Source organism: Pygocentrus nattereri, chromosome 13 (genome assembly GCF_015220715.1).
Source record: "Pygocentrus nattereri isolate fPygNat1 chromosome 13, fPygNat1.pri, whole genome shotgun sequence".
In the NCBI taxonomy this organism is placed as follows: Eukaryota; Metazoa; Chordata; class Actinopteri; order Characiformes; family Serrasalmidae; genus Pygocentrus; species Pygocentrus nattereri.
Window position 1 is genome coordinate 16,961,090 of NC_051223.1, and position 20,038 is coordinate 16,981,127.

Below are 20,038 nucleotides of genomic sequence, written 5' to 3' on the forward strand. Positions count from 1 at the left end.
GAGATAATTTTCTCTGGTGGCATGATGGTTATCAAGAAAGTACATAGCTTTTATGTATATATATATATATATATATATATATATATATATATATATATATATATATATGAAGCATCGGCTTCTTGACAAAAGCCTGTTATCTGAAGTAGATCTCATACAAAAACGTATTTCTATCATCGATGTTCAGCATATAGACACATTACTTCTTTCATTATGGCTGAGCTGCAAAAGACTTGCCAGATATATGCAGTAAAACCCACATATATAAGTAAAGCCCAGAAGAGATTGTTTTACTTAGCTGTAATAGTAAGTAGAAAAAGAAAGTTGTTTTCAACTACTGTGCTGGGAACATTGTTGTGCCATAACAGTTATTAACCCCTTATATCAGAAGGACCCACCGGCAGGCCCTAAGCTTTATTACACACTTCTGTAATCTGAGAATAGTTCAGCCAGTTTGATTTGAAGCTCCTGTAGCTACAGAATAATAAGCCAAAATCAAAAATCAAACCAAAAATTTCACTGACACAATAGAAAGTCTATTGTAAAAGGCAATAAAATGTAATCTCTATACTGTTAATAGCATCGTTTGTTTTTTGTTTTTTAATGTTGAAATATAAAGACATCTGTAGACATCTTGACAGAATTATAACTAATTGTAGGTGTACTTTGTTCACTTCACTGTAAAAAATGGGTTTTTTGACTTAAAAATATTAGTTACGATACTGCCATAAAATTTTGAGTCAATTGAACTTTGAATAGCAAGTTTAGTATAGTTTGTGTAGTATGATTAGTTTGTATAGTATAGTTTAGTGTAGGTTGGTATAGTGGGTAATCTCTGCCTTTTATGCTGTTGATTGAGGTTCAATCCCCTGCCTATGCAAACACCCTATACCATATCAATAAGAGTCGTTGGGAAAAACTCCTAACACTACTTTTGCCCGTCTGTGTAAAATTATCAAACTGTAAGTCACTCTGGATGAGAGCATCTGTCTCAAAAGTTAAAAAAGAAATCTGTATCATTTGTTAATTTTGAAAAGTGAATACAATTCTAAATTATTTTTATTTTACAAATTTATCTTTGGTGTTTTGTGATATTATTATTATTATTATTGTCCAGGTAGTGGAAAATACCTTGATATAAATTACAGCTTATATTGCCCACCTCTACTTCTAATCAGCAGTTCCCCCTTCATCTTCCAAAGCCATGGCCAGAAAAAAACTTGCATACATTCGCAAACACTCAATAATTCCTGGCACCAGATTCTCTTCAGAAACATCCTCAGGCATTCCCACCCTTATATTTCAGTTACGCTTCTAAAGCATATTATTTGTTGTAGTGAATAGCCAAAAGGCTTAGCTATGTCTATGTTTGGATCTCCAGTGACATTCATACAGATAGATCTTGTAGGGTGCAGCCAGAGGGAAAAAAAATACCCTCTATTTCGGTATAGTAGTCAAACCACTCTGCTCTTATTAATAAATCAAAGAAATATGTGTGTCTTTGAGCTTAAATGACTAGTCTAGTCTCATGCAATCGTGTTTCAAACATTCCACCAGTACATGCTATTGTACTCACTTGAACTGCCTGCTTAACTAAAACAGTATATCTGTAATTGCTATAACATATTATTTGCTGTTAATGGATTATAGAATAATGATATATGGCTTATAAAATGAGATTATTATGTGTTTGTATTTCATAACAAGCTTGACATAATCCCCTTATAAGAGGCCGCATTTAAAAAATTACGACAACCTCTGGGGTCCTCAATGTAGCCTTTTACTGCAAAGCTGCAACTTGGGTCAGCTATACACTGTTGCTTTGCTTTCATTTCTTTGATTTGAGGCTTTAATTTTCCTGAATGCAGTTTTATTCATCCACAAAGTGATGCACTAAAATTCTCTCAGGCGGAGGATGTGCACGGAGAGATCCGTCAAGTGTAACAGAGATCTCAAGGTCATCAGCTCCTCCAGACCGCATTCATTCCATATCGGTGGAGACTATAATTTAATTATTACCATCTCTAATCATTCTGTTACGGATACAGTAGTCACTTAGTGTTCGTGTGTGTGTGTGTGTGTGTGTGGATAAGATGGAACCTTTGATCTTGTGCGGCAACCAAAGAAAGATAATATAAACAGGAAAAAGAAGGACATGGAGCAGTTCATTCAGTTGTCTAGTCTTTCTCTCCACAAGACCTGATCCTGTTTATGAGAATACATGCCTAGAGACAGCTCTAAAACCCTCTTCCAGTCCATGCATTTTAAACATCCAGAGTTTTTTTTATCAATAACACAAGCAAAACATCTTACCTGATGATAGTGAAACAGTGCAAACAAAGAAGTTTATTCTCTCCACATCACTTTTACATGTATTGTTGCCACTGTCCAGCTGCTGGTAACCAGTCGCTAACTTTTACAACCTGTCCAGTGCAGCTGATACTCTCTGATAAACCATAATACCCATTATTTAAATTATTTAAAAGTTTGCAAACTGTATTTAGTCGATATTATTTTAGATATCTTATAGAATATAGATTAAAATATCACATCGTGAAGACACTTAAAGGTATTTTTAGGGAACAATTGTGAAATGATACACAATAAAATGTAGTTATCTGTTTAGAATTCTTTTATGTCTGGAGACTTGACCACAGCTTTTGAGACACAAGGCATGCTAGGTATTCATTCATTATAACTTGATTCATGTTACAGAGATGTATCAGTCTAAAGCTGATTCATCAGTCTAAAGCTATTGTCAGATTCTCCGTTTCCTACTCATTTAAACCCTTTTTTATTGAAAATGTAGATTCTGCTTTCGATTGTGAATTTGTTTACTAGCTAATCCTAAGTAAGGCTCAAAATATTGGCTGCTAAATTAACGTTATTTAAAAATAACATTGTGCGTTATTTTTAACAGTTAACTTACCAAGTTAAAGAAAAATGTTCTACACCACTGAACACGTTTAATGTAATATGTGTATGACTGACTGTTTTAAGATGTCAGTCAGACACATTACAGTGTCAGTGGAGTTTGTTTTAACATCCCGTCCCTTTGAGAGCTCCGCCAGTCATCACATACACAAGTCAAGTTTCCAGGCAGGACAAAAATCACATTTGTAAAAGAATGAACTTGAGATGATTTTCATAGGCAGTGAATGTTTCATAGGCATTACATACACCTCAGTAACTCCCAGTGGAGCTAAAATGACATTGTGAATGCCTGTTGTTCAATAAACTGTGATCTTTGCTCCACTAAAACAGCATGTGTTTGAATCAGCTATTAACTTGCATTAAAGCCCGGCTTCTGTAGGGTTCTGTGAGTTGTGCATTCTCTGTCTATGTCTATCAGATGCAGTGTTCTAAGTTTGCAGTATGTCTTCCAAACGCTACGGATATATTGATAACCATTCCAGTGCAGTTTAGAGGAAGCCATGCTTCACTTGAAGTAGTTGATGATTTAAACCCTGTTTGAGTTGGATTTATTTTATCTTGGGAGGTACATGGAAATGAAAGTCTGACAAGACTGACAGTAATAATTTAAACTTTGTTTTAAATGAACTGGCCAGACAAGTGCCTTACAAATTACATATGAAAACCAACCCTTGTTAGACGTAATCCAGATTGTTAAGTACTTTGGAGTTACCATGATGTCCTGACCAGTAACCTGTCTTTATTGTTCCACAGCGGACAAGGATGTGGATGACTACTACAGCCGCAAGAGACACCTTCCCGACTTAGCAGCACGAGGCACCCTCCCTCTTCACATGATAAAAATGAATCAGATGAACCAGGAGTCACAGAGCAGTCAGCAGGCCCAGCAGCAGCAGCAGCCTCCACGACAGCGTCCTCGCCGTGTCCAGAGAGCCATGTCCCAGGACCGTGTGCTGTCCCCTGAGCGTGGCTATGCTCAAGACTATGCCATGTCACCCTATGGCATGTCCTCGTATGGGGGGCGCATTCTGTCTGACGAACAGCTGCTGTCAGCTGAGCGTCTGCGATCCCACGAGCGCCTCATATCACAGGACCGCCTGCACTCACAGGATCGTCACTACTCACAGGACCGCATCCACTCACAAGAGCGTCTGCAGCACTCCCAGGTAAGGATGGCTGTTTTTAACCATTTTTTCTCTTTCAAAATCTGCATTTGTAAAGTTTAATAGTATTAAATTATACCAATGACAAAACTGGGTTTTGAAAGCTCAGCCTGAATCTCCCCCTGACTTCCTATCTAAATTAATGTACATTTCCATCTTTACCCTGTGACAAAGTACCACCTCAAAGTACCACTACCACCTCCTCATCTCATCCTTGTTCCTTAATTCCTCTTTGTTTATCATGGGTGGTTTGGGGGATTGTAGCTGGGCTTTTAGGTCTTCTCATATTACAACCATACATTGAATAAAAATATAATTAAAAACATAAAGGAATAATTTGGCAAAAAAATCTGATTTTCCATTTACTTTAGATGTAATAAGCTGAGATATATTTGGAGTCCAGATTTTGCTTCTTTAGATTACAGCTGGAGCAGGTCATCATTATGGTTGTGCAGACTTGTTGACTTAACTATAGAAAGGAACAAAACTGAAGGCATTTTAGACAATGTGGTCTGTATTCCCAAAGTATGGGAAATGAAGTAGAATTGTTGATCAAGAATTAGTATTTGTGACAGTGACCATCATAGACTGATGTGCCAAAAGTCATTGGATAGTAGTATGTAAATTGATTATGAAGTGGTGATACCTCAGGGCATGGCTTGGGAAAGCCCACACCTGTATAGGTTGTGATGTGTCGTCTTGTGAGTGAGGTTGAACTCTGGCCAGTATGCTCATGGCAAGGCAACATGAATTATCATGTTTAAAACCTGTGGATGGGATGTTACATTTCCTAAGTTGTGCGGGCATTTAACATTCTTGATCTACAGTGTCAAATGTGTACCGGGCATACATCATAGAAAGGCATCCACAGTGGACAGTGCAGTAGCCGCCCTCCAGTGCTTATTGATAGTGACTGGCAGTGTCACGGGAACAGACAAGCAACTTCAGCAGAAATCACTTCCACATTCAGTGCAGGAGGCCCCACATGCATATCCCACACATCTGGACCCTACTGGCAACATGTGGCGTGATACAATGAGTCATGGTACCAGTTGTTTCAGGTTGATGGTCAGGTTTTTGTGTGGTGCAGACCCCATGAAGTCATGGACCCCAGTTGTCAACAAGGACATGTGCAGGCTGGTGGTAGTTCCATACAGGTGTGGGGTGTGTTCTCATGACATATGGTGGGATCACTGGTCCTTCGCAATGTTTCACTGCAAGTGATCATTTGCAGCATACCCCCACAATGATGGGATATTCCAGCAGGATAATGCACTATGCCGTCGTGGTCCAAGTTGTGCAGAATTGCTTCGAGGAGCATTGTGGAGAGTTCTGACATTGGCCCAAGGTGAGCCCAGTAAAGCATTTATGGGATGTGGTGGAGAGGTCCATTCACACCCAAGATCCTGCACCCACATATAACATGGAGCTGCGGGTGGCTATCTAGATGCCATGGCTCAGCATCCCTCCAGATGTCTTCTGTCCACTTGTGGAGTTGATGCCACATTGCGTTGCTGCACTTCGCTGGGCTAGAGGGGATCCTACATGATACTAGTTCCTGTCCCATGTCCTTTGGCACATCAGTGGCTGCGTTTACATGCAATCACTTTTGCCAATCTGATTGAATACGATCGGATTACAGATTTAGACTGAGGTGTTTATGCTTACTCTATTCAACAAACTGATGAAAATCAGATGCAAAATGACACGCATGCGTGGAGTAGCGCTTAGAGTAAACGTTACCATGACAGCAAACATCACGTGAGGTCCATTGAGCATGAGATGAGTTTCCAGTTCACGCGCTCAAGTTTTTAATTGCTTTAAACTGATGTCAGACTCAGAAAAACGTCCTTTACATGTACTTACAAAGGAAGCAGCGAGAGAAAGACGTTTTCTGAGACACATAAGCTGGACGTCCGTCCCACCGCCATCTTTAAAGCTCAGAGTATAAACCTCATCTCCTCTGCAGACCAGTTTCTGCTCCGCCATGTTGAACGTTACAAACTTTTCACTATAGCACGCCGCGCATGCGCAGAACGTACTCGCATGTTCCGATTGGAGTGTAATCGGATTCAGGCGTTTACACAGATATTATTCTTCAGTTTATCGGATTATTTAGAGGTTTACCCACCTCGTTCAATCGGATAGAAATTGTATTCCAAATGGCCTCAATTGGACTAGACTATGGAGATGTTTGCATGGACGTATTCTATTCCGATTGAGCTATTAGTTGGATTATTAACGGATTATCAGGCTGCATGTAAACATGGCTAGTGTAAAAACCGGAGTCTGATCCAAGATCAGCCCTGCTTTATAAAGACCAGTCCTGGTGTTGTCTGAAATGTTTAGTGCTACAGTTTTGTTCATTTTTATGATTCAGAGGAAGCTATACTGTGCCCTAAATACATCAGCAAGTCTGGCCAACCTTATTGAGGACTAGGGTGCAGTTTGAGCTAGTTGAAAGAAGTTTTGGTGATGTATTTTATTTGGGCTATTTGGGTGACTATTGGGATAAGCGGCTTAGACAATGTGTATGTATGTGTGTGTGTGTGTGTGCGTGCGTGCGTGCGTGCGTGCGTGCGTGCGTGCGTGTGAGAGACTATTGGGATCTAGTGTTTGTTGGCAACATTAACCTCATCGTTCCAGTTCTAAACTAAAGAAAATCTGGGCTCCAGACATGTTTTGGTTGATCTGTATCTGGTTTTAGTGGGAAATTAGTTAGATTTTTCACCAAACTATTCTTTAAGACAGTGAAGTTTACCATTTATTTATACACTCACATGAACAAAAGAACTTGCGTAACTTATACTGTGTAAATGTGTTAACTTTTTAATTGAAATGTTCTCATATTTGGCTTCACTTGTGATGCCATTATGCTAAACATGTGTAAAACATAAATAAAAACAGAATACGATGATTTGCAAATCCTTTCCAACTTATATTCAATTGAATACACTACAAAGACAAGATATTTAATGTTCAAATGGATAAACTTTATTGTTTTTTGCAAATATACACTCATTTTGAATTTGATGCCTACAACACATTCCAAAGAAGTTGGGACAGGGGCATTTTACCACTGTGTTACATCACCTTTCCTTTTAACAACACTCAATAAGCGTTCGGGAACTGAGGACATTAATTGTTGAAGCTTTGTAGGTTGAATTCTTTCCCATTCTTGCTTGATGTACAACTTTAGTTGTTCAACAGTCCGGGGTCTCAGTTGTTGTATTTTGCGCTTCATAATGCGCCACACATTCTCAATGGGAGACAGGTCTGGACTGCAGGCAGGCCAGTCTAGTACCCGCACTCTTTTACTACGAAGCCACGCTGTTGTAACACGTGCAGAATGTGACTTGGCATTGTCTTGCTGAAATAAGCAGGACGTCCCTGAAAAAGACGTTGCTTGGATGGCAGCATATGTTGCTCCAAAATGTGTATGTACCTTTCAGCATTAATGGTGCCTTCACAGATGTGCAAGTTACCCATGCCATGGGCACTAACACACCCCCACACCATCAGAGATGCTGGCTTTTGAACTTTGCACTGATAAAAATACGGACAGTCCTTTTCCTCTTTGGCCCAGAGGACACGACGTCCATGATTTCCAAAAACAATTTGAAATGTGGACTCGTCAGACCACAGGACACTTTTCCACTTTGCGTCAGTCCATCTCAGATGAGCTTGGGCCCAGAGAAGCCAGCAGCGTTTCTGGGTGTTGTTGATATATGGCTTTCGCTTTGCATGGCAGAGTTTAACTTGCACTTGTAGATGGAGCGATGAACTGTGTTCACTGACAGTGATTTTCTGAAGTGCTCCTGAGCCCATGTGATAATATACGTTACAGAATGATGTCGGTTTTTAATGCAGTGCCGTCTGAGGGATCGAAGTGTCATAGGCATTCAATGTTGGTTTTCTGCCTTGCTGCTTACTTGCAGAGATTTCTCCAGATTCTCTGAATCTTTTGATCATATTATGGACTGTAGATGATGAAATCCCTAAATTCCTTGCAATTGCACATTGAGAAACGTTCTTAAACTGTTGAACTATTTGCTCACGCAGTTGTTCACATCCTTGCTTGTGAACGACTGAGCCTTTCAGGGATGCTGACTTTATACCCAGTCATGACACTCACCTGTTTCCAATTAACCTGCTCACCTGTGGAATGTTCCAAATAGGTGTTTTTTGAGCATTCCTCAACTTTCCCAGTCTTTTGTTGTCCCTGTCCCAACTTCTTTGGAACATGTTGCAGGCATCAAATTCAAAATGAGTGAATATTTTCAAAAAACAATATAATGTATCTGTTTGATCATTAAATATCTTGTCTTTGTAGTGTATTCAATTGAATATAGGTTGAAAAGGATTTGCAAATCATCGTATTCTGTTTTTATTTATGTTTTACACAACGTCCCAACTTCATTGGAATTGGGGTTGTATAATCTGATCAGCAAAACCTATTAAAAAGTTACAGTATGATACATAAATTATTTCATGTTCTGTCATAAATTACACATGGCTTTGAAAAACTTGAGTGTGTAAATCAGTACTGAACTAATATTTGAACTAGATTAATTGAACTGAATGATGTAATCTGTAAGGGGTTTGATTGGATGGATTCATGTGAGATAATATATCTGTGTAACTTTCCTATTCTATCACAGAGACCCAGATTGAAACATCAGCATGACAAAACACACTCGATAACACCACTGCATGGTCATGCCTATTAGCGTATTAGTATATTACTATATGTCCTATTAATAACCACATAATAAGCCAATAATAATAAACTATTATTACTATTATCACTATTATTGAGGTTGCTCCAGGTTCAGCTAATTACAGAAGGCCATTCACTCTATAATTAATACTGAACAGACTTTGCAGATTCACTCTAGATTAAAATCATATATCTTAAATAATATGATATTCCCTATGTGTCAGTAATGCGGCTAAAGATGAGTTCTTATATCTGTCTATTACAATAACCATACCCACCCCCTATTTCCAGGAGCGCCTCTACTCACAGGAGCGTCTGTACTCACAGGACCGGCTGCGTTCACAAGACCCTCTGCTGTCCCCTGATAAGATGATGTCCGTCAAGCGCTCCAGCTTCCACGGCGACAGGTCCATGTCCAGAGCCATATCCCACACGGACGTGTTCATGCCCACCACGCCGGTCATGGATCGCTACAAGATGACCAAAATGCATTCGCATCCCAGTGCCTCAAACAGCAACAGCGCTGCTGCTGCTGCTGCTGCCGCTGCCGCCGCCGCCGTACACAACACCATTAGCACGAACCAGACGGCCTCCAAGAGGCAAGCATTCGCCTCGCGCCGCACGCAGACCGTGGAGCAGCTCCACTACATCCCTCCGGCCGCCCAGCAGCAGCAGCACCACCACCACTACCGCACAGGCAGCAAGACCGAAGTAACTGTTTAACTCGGACCTTAGCGACCAGCCAGCCGCCAGAAAACCCAAGAGACTACAGCGCGAGAGAGCCAGTATGACCAGTAGTCCTTGTCTATGGTTTCCACAGTGATTGACCCCAGCACCAGCCCGAATATATACAGACATAGAGGCCCTTCCGAGTGCATATCCAACATTTCCCTGTGTTTGTAGTTCACAGATAAAAGGAACGGACTAGAGCCTTGCGTGATTTGTCCAGACAGAAAATAAAAATGTCCATCCAGTTCTGCAGTTCTTAAGGGCTTTGCATGGAAACTCACACAGGACTGATAGAAGAGCAACAGGAGGTACAAAAGAAAGCGTGCTAGTTGATGTGGATGTGAAATGGAATTGTGTAACTTTATAAATATATAAATACAGATACTGTTTGTACTTCCAGTCCTAGTCATAGCTTTAGAAGTTCTTAAATTAAACCAATGTTAGCACTTCTATGGGTGCCTCTACGAAAAATGTTCCATTTCAACAACGAAGTGGTTTTGTGGGTTTAAAAGCACAATCGATTAAATGCGTTCGTTCTGTTCATTTGTTTGTTTTTTTTTTCTTCTTTCATTTTTTTCATTAGTTTGGTTAGTGATGGCTAGCACGTATTAGTTTGTTCTTAATTAACGGCAAGTTCCTTTGCATAGAAGATTGTAAATAAGCTATTTTAGCCGCAGTAAATGGACAAGTCTGTTCTGGTTGGCGTTTGTATTACTGTAGCTTTATTTTAGAGATTCAAGAATCATAGACGACCCACTAACACAGTATTGGACTGTTTTAAACAAATACAGTAATTTATGTGTGCCATTTTAAATGTGTTTGTAGGATGAAAATGGGTGAATGTTGTCGACAAACCATGATCACTCTTGATATCTGGCTGTAGACTGTGCTCCAGTGAGTGACTCACAAGACAAATGAATATATTATGCTTGTTGTAGTAGCTTCAAATAAACCATCCTTATTTTTCTAAACATGATACTCAATTGGAACAGATCTGTTGTGTGCCTCATAAACTGCTCCTTTTCAAGTGTTGTGACTCCTCTTGATTCACCATGGAGAGCAGGTCAGCAAGACAATGAAGTTCTACCCTCCATGAAGACACAGTATTCTTTTCAAACTACCACTCTCTCCCAACATTAGAAACCTCAAACATTAGAAATCCCAAACATTAGGGATTCAAAATTCAGTACTTGATGCGTTATGAAACATTGGTGTCTCAGTTAAGTATATGCATGGAAACTCAAGTACTCAGTTAACCGTTAATAGTGCCATCACTCGTATACTCAAGTCAAGAGGCTTTTATTGTCATTCCATTTATGTACAAGTACACAGTGGAGTGAAATTAAGTTCCTCCAGGAACAACACGGTGCAACAAGGAACAAAAGTACAAAGTGCGAACGTGAAGACATTGTGTGCAAACAAAAAAATTAAGCCAGAAACAATAAATATGATAAACATTAGACACAGTAAACAGACAGGACAGTGCAGCACCAACACAGCACTCATTCTAGTCATGAGGTAGTGGAATAAGGTGCAGAGATATTTAACATGCTGTGATCTGTTAGTCAGATGACAGACATAAACACAGCAGTTACTGAGGTAGAAAAAAACAGTAAACACAGTGTAGCAGCAATGATCCAGATAGTGCAAGTAGAGCATCAGAAGGGTTGTGTGTGTGGAGTTGTGTGTGTGAGGGGGGGTGGGGGTTAGCTCAGTCCTTGGGAGTTTAAGAACCTTAAACACTGAACACACTATTCAGGTATTTATTATCACAGAACAACAGAAATTATACAGGCTAACAATTCAAGAAAACAGCAGTTTCATATTTTAACAAGACTAAAATATAAGTTTTGTGAGTAAGTATAATATAATTTGCTACTGTGAAACGTGGGTGTCTGAACAAGACTGGGTTGCCAAGGATGTGGCCTAGTATGGGATCCAAAAAAGTACACAGTAGCTCCATCTAGTGCAAATTAACATATATTTGCATATTTGTTAACTTGAAAATGAGAAAGCAAAATGGTAATGAAAAGTAAATCTCCAGCAGGTGGCACCTGTGGTCGTTTCCGATTGTCTTTTCATTCTGACACAGCGACTCCACCCCGAAAACTGAATCGCAAACTGTCGCTTTGTTGTTGATTTATCGAATAAGCATTTTCATTTTGTTAGATGCAGCCTATAAAAAAAGATATAAAAAAGATAACATCAGCAATGCATTTTGATTTTAGTTTTTACATGTATTATGTATTTCATGCAGAAAAGGCAAAGCCAATGTGAAGCTTGGATTTTCTTTTCTCTATTAGCGTTTTTTAAAATATATTTTTAAATATGACCATGAAATACCAGAATAATGACTAAAATGAAACACCAAATAGCTGTTTTAAATGTATTTTTTTTTATCACAAATGACTTGTGCTTATGTGAATATATTAAATAGCAAATGTAGGTATTTCATTTCAATTTTGGCAGGATATTTGCGCAGATGTTTGAAAAAAATGGTAACAAGGTTTACATTTACATTTTATTGTTTGAATTATAATTTCTTGGCCGGATTTGCCTCCCATAGCTGAGAGGGCAGTGAGAGCATGGCTGGTGTTCTGTTGCAGCTTTTTTAACTTACTACTTCAAGTTATCTAGCTAAGCTCTTTAAAAGTTCTTCTTCAGGGGTTCTTTAGTAAAGACAATGGTTCTACATAAAACCATAAACACTCAAAGAACCCCTTTTATGCGTACATGGTTCTTCGCATGGTGAAAGCGTTCTTCGGATTGATAAAGAATGTGTTTATAGAACATTTTAAAAATGGTTCTATACAGCACCAAAAAGGGTTCTGCTATTGTTACAATGTCAAACTTGTAAGAGTCAAAAAACCCTGCATAGAATATACAGGCTAGAATCCCTTTCAAAAATTTTCAAATCCCTTTTCAAAAAGCCATATACATCACTGGAGCTAAGGCTAATCTAGCTAATGTAATGGAAACTGGAGGGGAGAACAGGATTGGTTGGCAAAGTTCAAGTTCCAGGTCAGTACAGGGCGCTCTCACACAAACATAGCATGAAAAATGATTGACTTCTTGAACAAGCATTCGTTAATTTTGTCAAGAGCTCCAGTTTGTTCAGACCAAATTAATTTAGTTTAGTGGCGCGACGGTTATTCGACTAAAATCGACGATCAAATAAATTGGCAACTAATTTAGTAGTCGAATAGTTGGTGACGTCATGACCCGGCTTTCTCGCGCTGACAAAGAATGTTTTGACGTTACCGCTCACTGGAGAGTTAACAACAGCGCGATGGCAGAGCCTCAAGAGCAAAATCCTTAAAATAGGTTGTCAGTTGTGCTACATGTAAAGTTGTCTGGCGTGGGAGCACATCTTCCGTGTTGGAGCACCATAAGAGGAAACTCGGCGGCTCACTGGATGAAGAGATTAATCTCGGTAAAATACGCCGCGTCCCAAACCGCCATACTAGCTCACTAACTAGTGTGTCAAAACAGCGCGTATACCATTAGAAATGCACTCCTTAGTGTAGTGTGTGAAGTACAGAAGTGTGTGGTTTGAGACGCGCTGTCAGTTGTGCTAGTGAGCTTGTTAGTTAGCTTCTCACGCTCTGCTTCATGTTCTGAGCTGAGCTGTTGCTTTTCTATTTAAATGCTGCTCTCTGGAATCGCTGTTGGAGCTGGAACAGAGAAGCGAGTAACTCTTTTTCACAGCGGTTCTGTTCACTTTGCAGATAACGTTCACACTTCTGAACACTGCGTCGTCGTTTTAGGGTCGAGGCCACCGGTGCGGTCAGTGAACACGGGAGAGCGATTACCAACAGCTGTCTGTTCTCCGCGAACGTGTAGCTCCACTCGCTAACGGTTTAAGGACGTAGTTCTTACTCAGGGTAGCTGGACGAAGGTTGAAGTGCAGTGTTTACACAAAACCGTTCAAATTGAACTGTTCATAGAGCGAGACTCTCACAAGAGCGTGGAGAGACGTTGACTTTCCTGTAGTGTAGTGATTCATAATCCGAGTAATCGATTATTCGTTTCAGTAATCGATAGATTACTCACCTATCAAATTAGTTGTTTGTTGCAGCTCTAGTTTAGTCATGAATGAACTCTTTTGAGGAAATATTTTCTGACACTGAAAGGTTCTGCTTTTAGCTAAGATGAGTAGATCTCATTTGCTGTTAAGTTGGGTTTTTCTAACGCTCGGTCTGCTTAGGATGTACAGCAGAGAATGAAACCAACCATTCCTGCTCTCCCCGACTTTACTGCTCAATACAGTTCGAGTCTGGATTGCAAAGGCTTTGCATCATGCTGTGTTAGCCGTGTTAGCCCCACAAACAAAGAAGATAACGTGCAGTTTGTTCCTATCGTTACACCTGTATCATCAAAGAATTTGTAGAGAGAACTGCCGTTCAGTAATGTCTCCTGTGTTTCTCAAACGCCAGGGGGCGCTCCTGAGCAAGGACAAAATTAATAAGGTAATATGGGGCATTTGAGCAAAAATCCTAGTTTATGAATGTTTAAACTTGTTCACATAAAAGAATGTGTTCATATCCTGAACACAAAACAGCATAAAACACAAACATCGCTGTTCTATTTTTCATTGCTTTTCACTTCATTATAGTACTTGGTGCCTCCTGTACGTTCATGACGTCAGTGAGTGCAAACTGCTTTTCTCAGCCAATGAGCTGCTCCGCTCACCAACCAGTAAGCACTCAGTATAAGCAATACCAACCAATCAGCTGCAGTAGCAGTAACACTAACCAGTCATTACTCAGTAGCAGTAATGCCAGTCAGTCAGCAATCAGAAGCAGTAACGCTCGTGTCCCACTACTGCCCGTACCCTGTTTACTAGAAAAAAAGACAAAGAAAATATATATATATATATATATATATATATATACTAGACAGTTTTTTCCAAAAAAATTCCTGAGCAAGGGGTTAGAAACTATTTTAACTTTTAGGATGCTCTTAAGGGCGTGCAGTCATGTTTCTAATATCATGGGAGAAATAGGAAGTGGCCAGTCCAAATTTAGAGAAAATGGAATAAAGACCAGTTAAAAGAAGTTAACAATAAACAGCAGTGCAACCTGTGGCCGTGATACGACTGGGCCTAGTAGGGTGTGGCCCTGCAATTTTATCATTGTTACACCCAAAATAATGTGCAAATGCTCTCTCTCTCTCTCTCTCTCTCTCTCTCTCTCTATATATATATATATATATATATATATATATGTATATGTGTGTGTGTGTGTGTGTGTGTGTGTGTGTGTGTGTGTATGTAAATACGTACGTATGAATGTGAGGAGGACTGCTATGCGAATTGGAGGATTAGTGTATGAACACAGCCTGTTTTAAGCACAAAAGTACCCGAGCACAGCATGGCCTATAACAGTAAATAATGACCATAATATCCAACATGGCACAGTTATAAGGTGTAAATGCTAGAAATCACCAGCATATTAAAGTTATATTGGTCATTATTTCTCCTGTGTGCAGAGCAATACATGCACGTTTTTATTCGTTTTTTTATTATGAGCTGTAAATTTTTGGTCGACTAACCAGCTAGTGTTTCTTACCGCAGTTTATTTCCAAATTAAGTGTTTAAATGACATTTAGCAAATGCCTCAGTTAATTATACTCTGTATCTGTTACGTGTCTAATGTGACAAAAGATGTGTGAGAAAACATGAGGAGTGAACTTTAACATGTAACAGAGTCTGCGGAACTGCGTGCGAGACTGAATCTATGTGAAAGATGGTGAAAATTTGTCTCTGAGAGTGATGCTGTGTGATAGAGGCTAGAAGTCGGCCCACTGTCATATTCTTCACCTGGCTGCACTTGATAAGCACAGATTTCAAAGCTAACATCTACTCAGTGAAAAATGCATATAAATAGCCTCTGTTTAGCGCTGCTTACTGTTTCGCTTTTAAGACAAAACCATGTTCAGTCTGCAGCATATGCTGCTGTGTGTAGTCATAAATGCCACTGTGGATCATGTTTTGTTAATTATAGCTACGTTCACATTACAAGCCTCATTGCTCAAATCCGATCTCTGACAGGACGGTTCACACTCGTTTAGGTAAGTGATTCAAATCTGTCGTTAATGTGAACTTCTGAAATGACCCGCATGCGCACATCCTACTCAGTAACGCCATGTGAGTAAAACGCATGCGTCATGTGCATCATCAGCAAACTAACTAACGGTCAGAACAAACTAACGGTCAGAACAAGCCTTCGCTGCGAACTCTGGTCAAATCTCAGCTTCATTATTAGAGCGAGAAGAAGGCGAAAAGGTGAGATGTGTTTTTTTCCCACCGTTTACAGGCTTTAACTTCTGTTTGGCGCTGCTGCCATGGTAACCCTGAATATTGGTGCAGGTGCAGTGGAAAAAAGCACATGAATTCCGATCTAAACATTCACATTAAGGTCTCATGGCCACAAATCAGATATGTATCCGATCTAGGACCACGTATGACTCAGGTTGAATTTGATCAGATTTGTGTGTCCACACAGCCCTGAAAACGTCAGATCTGAGTCACATTATTGTGCCGCTTCAGCCTGATCATGTGAATGTAGCCCAAGTTGCTCATCTACCATTTTAAAGTTCTTGTCCATTTGTGTGGGTTTAGTAAAAGTTTTGCTCTACTTTGACACTCAAGCGCACAAGTGTTCATGTCATGCAGCACAGGATGAGCCTTTCTCTCGTTTCCGGGGTCGACATTTCCGGTTTGAGAAGTTTTGTGTAAAATCATTTCCATTTTTCGAGTTTTCATTCATGTCCATCTGATGATGAACTCAGAAAGAAAAGGTTAATCGCATAAAAAAGAGTGAGACGCCGACAATCAAAGTAACCCGAAACAGCACGTATGTGTCCAGCGCTCATTTCAACCCATTGGGCATCTACGTTACACCGAATGGAAAAATATGGCTGAAAAGGGGCCGCAGTACCATGTCATTTCAACTGGAGTCAGCGAGCAAGAGGGTCTGTAAGTTATAGCAGAGAGAGGGCTCGCCTTGGAGACTCTACTAATGAGGAGGAAGGGGTGGTGGAGCAGGATATGTCGGGAGTAGAGGAGGAAGAACAAGCCTAAGAGGATGCACACACACATACACACACACTTATATATATATATATATATGTATGTATATAAGAGGTAACCAATACTTACATTGTGTGTGTATGTTTGTGAAAAGCTGTTATTAAAATATGCCTCTAAGATTTAAAAACAAACACTGTAATCCGTTCCTGTTTTAATAATACACTTGTGTTTCTTTTCTTTTAGCTTTGTACTACATTTGATGGGTTTGAGTTTTCATGTTCTGCCCAATGTCTGTTGTGGGCTTTTTGTTATGGACCCAAATCATGGCTGGTGTATGAGACCCTCGAGACCGGCATCAAAGAATTTCTGTGACCCAGGTGATGTAGGTGGTTACTGGAAAGATGTGTGGTAATATGTGGTACATAAAAACCTAATAGTGAATTAGCTTATAAAACAGTAAATCTAATAGCATAAATTAAAATGGGTTCGTGAACTGCAATGTTGTAACAATAAACTGGTTAAACTGCTTCAAACTTTTTAAAGTTTTTGGACCACTAGTCTGTGGTTCCTCGCTTTGCTCTACAGGGAGAGCCGAGCCCTTACACATCTCCCTATCTGCAACACTGGACACTGTGAAGGATATAATTTAACACAATAATTCATGTTGGACACAGTTTATTTACTTCTTAGACATACTAGAAGATCTGAGATTCCTGATGCACAGTTTTTTGTGCTGATATAACTCTAAATCCTGAGAAATGCTGAAACTAACGTACCTAACGTTACCAATCCTGTCTGTGACATTAAGTAAGGTAGCTAACTACAACACTGGGAACTAGCTAACAATTTACCTTCATAATCAAAAATAAGCTGCTCAAAAAGAGTTTCACGTTGGTGCTCGATAGCTCTTCCGCAATTCTGACCACATCATCCTGCCTAAAGCACGGGAGTTCAGCCAGAGATGATAAATTATGAAATGCAGCCATATTTGTAGTGGAGCTGTGCAGAAACCGGAAATACATTTACACATAATCTCCCGCAGAACTTAACCCCTCCTCCATGTGTGAAAAACACCTATTGAGTTGTAGTTTTACAGAACTTTCTTGGTGTCCTGTTGCTATGGATACCGGTTCCGTCCACACCGATCTGAAACACTCATGGACCGGCAGTGACTGACAAGCTAATAATAAAAAATAATAAAATGTCGAGGGCTGGAGCCTGAACTCATTCTGCCAGCCTGCCTGCTGAAAATGCTAGAATTAGCTACATATCTAACAAACTAACATTACTCGGCGCCGTCCTCCAGAGAATGTGAGTAGAGTGAGCAGCAGACATTTCTGCTTCTTGTGACAATAATTGTGTGTAAGATTGGTAGACGAGGCCTGGGTGATATCAATAATTGGGTGATAAAAATAATTAGCACCATATTTTTAGCTAAAAAATTTACAGATAATATGCCCCCCCTCAAACAATACATAATAATAATAATAATAATAATAATACATTTTATTTCATGGCGCCTTTCAAAACCCAAGGTCACCTTACAAAACAGGAAAAAGCAACAATAATAATAAATGTGATCTGTTAAATGTGAACATGTGGTCTGTCTCAGCTTTGACTTACTTTCTATTCTGTTTTATTCTATATGCTTTGGAGATAAAGCCAGAGAGGCCAGGTTGAGATGGTTTGGACATGTGTTGAGGAGGAATAGTGGATATATTGGTCAAAGAATGTTGGAGATGGAGCTGCCGGGTAGAAGGAGAAGAGGTAGACCTCAGAGAAGGTTTATGGATGTAGTGAAGGTGGACATGGAGATGGTTGGTGTAAAAGTAGAGGAGGCAATGGATAGGGCAAGATGGAGGAAGATGATCCGCTGTGGCGACCCCTAAAGGGAGCAGCCGAAAGAAGAAAAGTAGAAGAAGCTGTATGCAAATACACATGTTAATGAGAAGCATCTGCTGCAATTTGACAGAATTGCTTGGTAATAGCGCTCCCTAAACTGGCCATTATTGCCTTTTACACATCAGCATCAGTTTACTTGTCCATCATCGACAATATCCGATACATCACCCTATCACCCAGGCCTACTAGACTTATGTCTCAGATCAGTGAGAATTTCCAGAATAGGTCAGCTGAACCGTTCTGCAGCGCATCTGCTGTGTATGACTACTGTGCATGCTGTAGCAGTTTGCTGCGCTGCTGCATCACTTGTGTCACACAGATAGTCAGTGTCTGGAAAAAACACTGGCTCGCTGGGCTTTCTGAAAAGCACCTCCACACTGTGGACAAAATCATGCTGCTCCACTCCCACTTTGCACCACTTACATCCGGTGGTTGGTTAGTGTAGTGGTTAACACCCCTGCCTTCTATACTGTAGACTGGGGTTCAATCCCCCACCTGGGTAAACACCCTACACTATACCAATCCTTGGGCAAGACTCCTAACACTGCCTTCGCCTACCTGTGTAAAATGATCAAATTGTAAGTCGGTCTGGATAAGAGTGTTAGCCAAATGCTAAACATGTTAGAGCACGAGTTAGAAGAAATCACATGTTGTGTCGTGATGAATTCATTTACTGCTGTCTTTTATTTACATTTATTTGCCTCAACCCAACACAATTCACGTCTTGTTTTTTGCAGCATAATATGACTGTCAAATCTACCGACTGTGGAAAATGACTGCTGTCAGCCTAAATAATGGCTATCAACTCAAATAATTTTGATCACATGATGTAGTGATTGCGACAGGCCTATGCTGAACCCTTTCAAACTTTACGTCCTCCTTTTCACGGGGGGTTTGTTTTCAGAGTGAATAACATTGAGTGCATATTTTTCATGCTTTTCTTGCAGTGTTTTTGTATGTGCAGAGAGCAGGTCTGTCAGCTTCTGGCAGTTCCCTCCCCCATTTTTTCTTGACATGTGAATTAATACCTGGCACTTGCATGCTTAAAAAATACAATCACAAAACCTTATTTAAATTCATTGAACTTCTGGGGTGCAAATGCAATTCTCATGGCAAACAAAGGCTTTGGCATTTGCATTCCTTCTCAGGGAGGTGGACGTTACATTTTCAAGTCCCCCCATTCCACACCAGCTCCCATCAGCATGTAGATGAAAATATGACACTTAAATGAAAGCGAGGCTGTGTGGCAGGCTGTTTTAAGAGGTGCCTCTGAAACAGGGAGCAAAGGCCATCTCTAGAGCTTTCCCACTGCGCAAATGGCTGCTGACTAAGGCAGAGCTTCCATATGAAATAAGGAAAAGCTTTCAGCGGCTCTACCTTGGAAAAGCAATGTCTTGTTCGGCTGGAGTACAACCTCTTTGCATTTGAAATTTTAATCCTGGCTGAGTTGACGTATAGGACAAGTGCTCCTAAAGAATTCTGAACATTTGTCAGTGTGTCTGGGATCTGTGTAAGCTTGGTAGCAAAAAATGACATAACTTATGTAAATCTTTCAAA

General features: G+C 40.0%; 1 protein-coding gene across 10 annotated transcripts in view; it reads left to right on the top strand.

Moving 5' to 3' along the window:
- The window catches only part of LOC108424875 (protein shisa-6), an 87,352-nt gene extending 76,830 nt beyond the window's left edge, over positions 1 to 10,522 (top strand). For all 10 annotated transcript variants that reach the window (XM_037544402.1, XM_037544403.1, XM_037544404.1 and 7 more), the window contains 2 exons: positions 3,688 to 4,100; positions 9,109 to 10,522. In XM_037544402.1, the coding sequence (XP_037400299.1) occupies positions 3,688 to 4,100; positions 9,109 to 9,540 (845 nt within the window). In that variant the 3' untranslated portion in view covers positions 9,541 to 10,522. The remainder of the gene's footprint in view (positions 1 to 3,687; positions 4,101 to 9,108) is intronic.
- The last annotated feature ends 9,516 nt before the right edge of the window (positions 10,523 to 20,038 follow it).